Source organism: Tricharina praecox (genome assembly GCF_024521635.1).
Source record: "Tricharina praecox strain CBS 144465 chromosome Unknown BZA05scaffold_44, whole genome shotgun sequence".
Classification (NCBI taxonomy): Eukaryota; Fungi; Ascomycota; class Pezizomycetes; order Pezizales; family Pyronemataceae; genus Tricharina; species Tricharina praecox.
The window spans coordinates 6,232-7,039 of NW_026250446.1; the positions used below are offsets into that span (position 1 = coordinate 6,232).

The 808-nt window shown below is 56.2% G+C and overlaps 1 protein-coding gene across 1 annotated transcript; it reads left to right on the forward strand.

The window, feature by feature from the left end:
* Positions 1–338: 338 nt before the first annotated feature.
* BZA05DRAFT_320542 (uncharacterized protein) lies at positions 339–494 on the forward strand (the record flags this gene model as incomplete). Its single annotated transcript, XM_051480441.1, has 1 exon — positions 339–494. A coding segment is annotated over one exon (156 nt), but the record flags the coding sequence as incomplete, so codon positions are not given.
* Between the last annotated feature and the right edge of the window lie 314 nt (positions 495–808).

Consider the following 808-nt stretch of genomic DNA (forward strand, 5'->3'; position numbering starts at 1 on the left):
CGCATCCCGCCGTCCAGGTCCGGGTTCTGCATAGTGTTGGTCAAGTGGACACCAACGAGTAACCATATCCTGCCTGTGGGCAGCGGGCTATCGGCCATCCAGTCTGGTCCCGAGGTGTGTCGTACATTAATGGGGAGGCAGGAAGTGGAGAAGTACGTGCTGGTAATCCAGGTAGTCGAGACGACTCGACTCGAGGATGAAGAGGAGGTAGTCGATTTGCTCTGCCATCACCAGACCTGCGGTGCAGGTTGTAGCTGGACGTGCAGTTGGCTGCCCGTTCACGAGGAAGTACAGTTATTGGCTGACACCTCGATCGGAGTATATCGGACGATTCCGCCTCTACCACGACGCCTTCCCTAATCGTCGCCGCCTCTAAGAGGCCCGAGTACGCCAAGCTTATCGATGCCGCCGTTGAATACGGTACGACCAACGGCAAGGACGTCGAGTCGCAGGTTGAGGCCGACATGGACCATCCTCTCGTCGAGTTCGGAAAGAGATCCTCAGGATCATTCCCGGCAAGGTTGAACATTAATCATTTGGCGACTCCTACGCCGACTCTCCTAAGCTGACGCAGACAATCACGCCACACACTAGGGGGCCCAACTAAATCTTGAAAATCTAAAGACCTGCCCGTGGGCAGAAGACCCGCCCTTCGGCACAAGAGATGCCGGAGGGCGGAAATCGTGCCCTGCGGCACAAAAGGTGCCGGAGAGCAGAAATGCTGCCCCACGGCAGAAGCAGCGCTCGGCCAATGCTGAGAAGTCTATTTAGAATCTGGAGACTTCTTTACCAATTATGGAACGGGTGG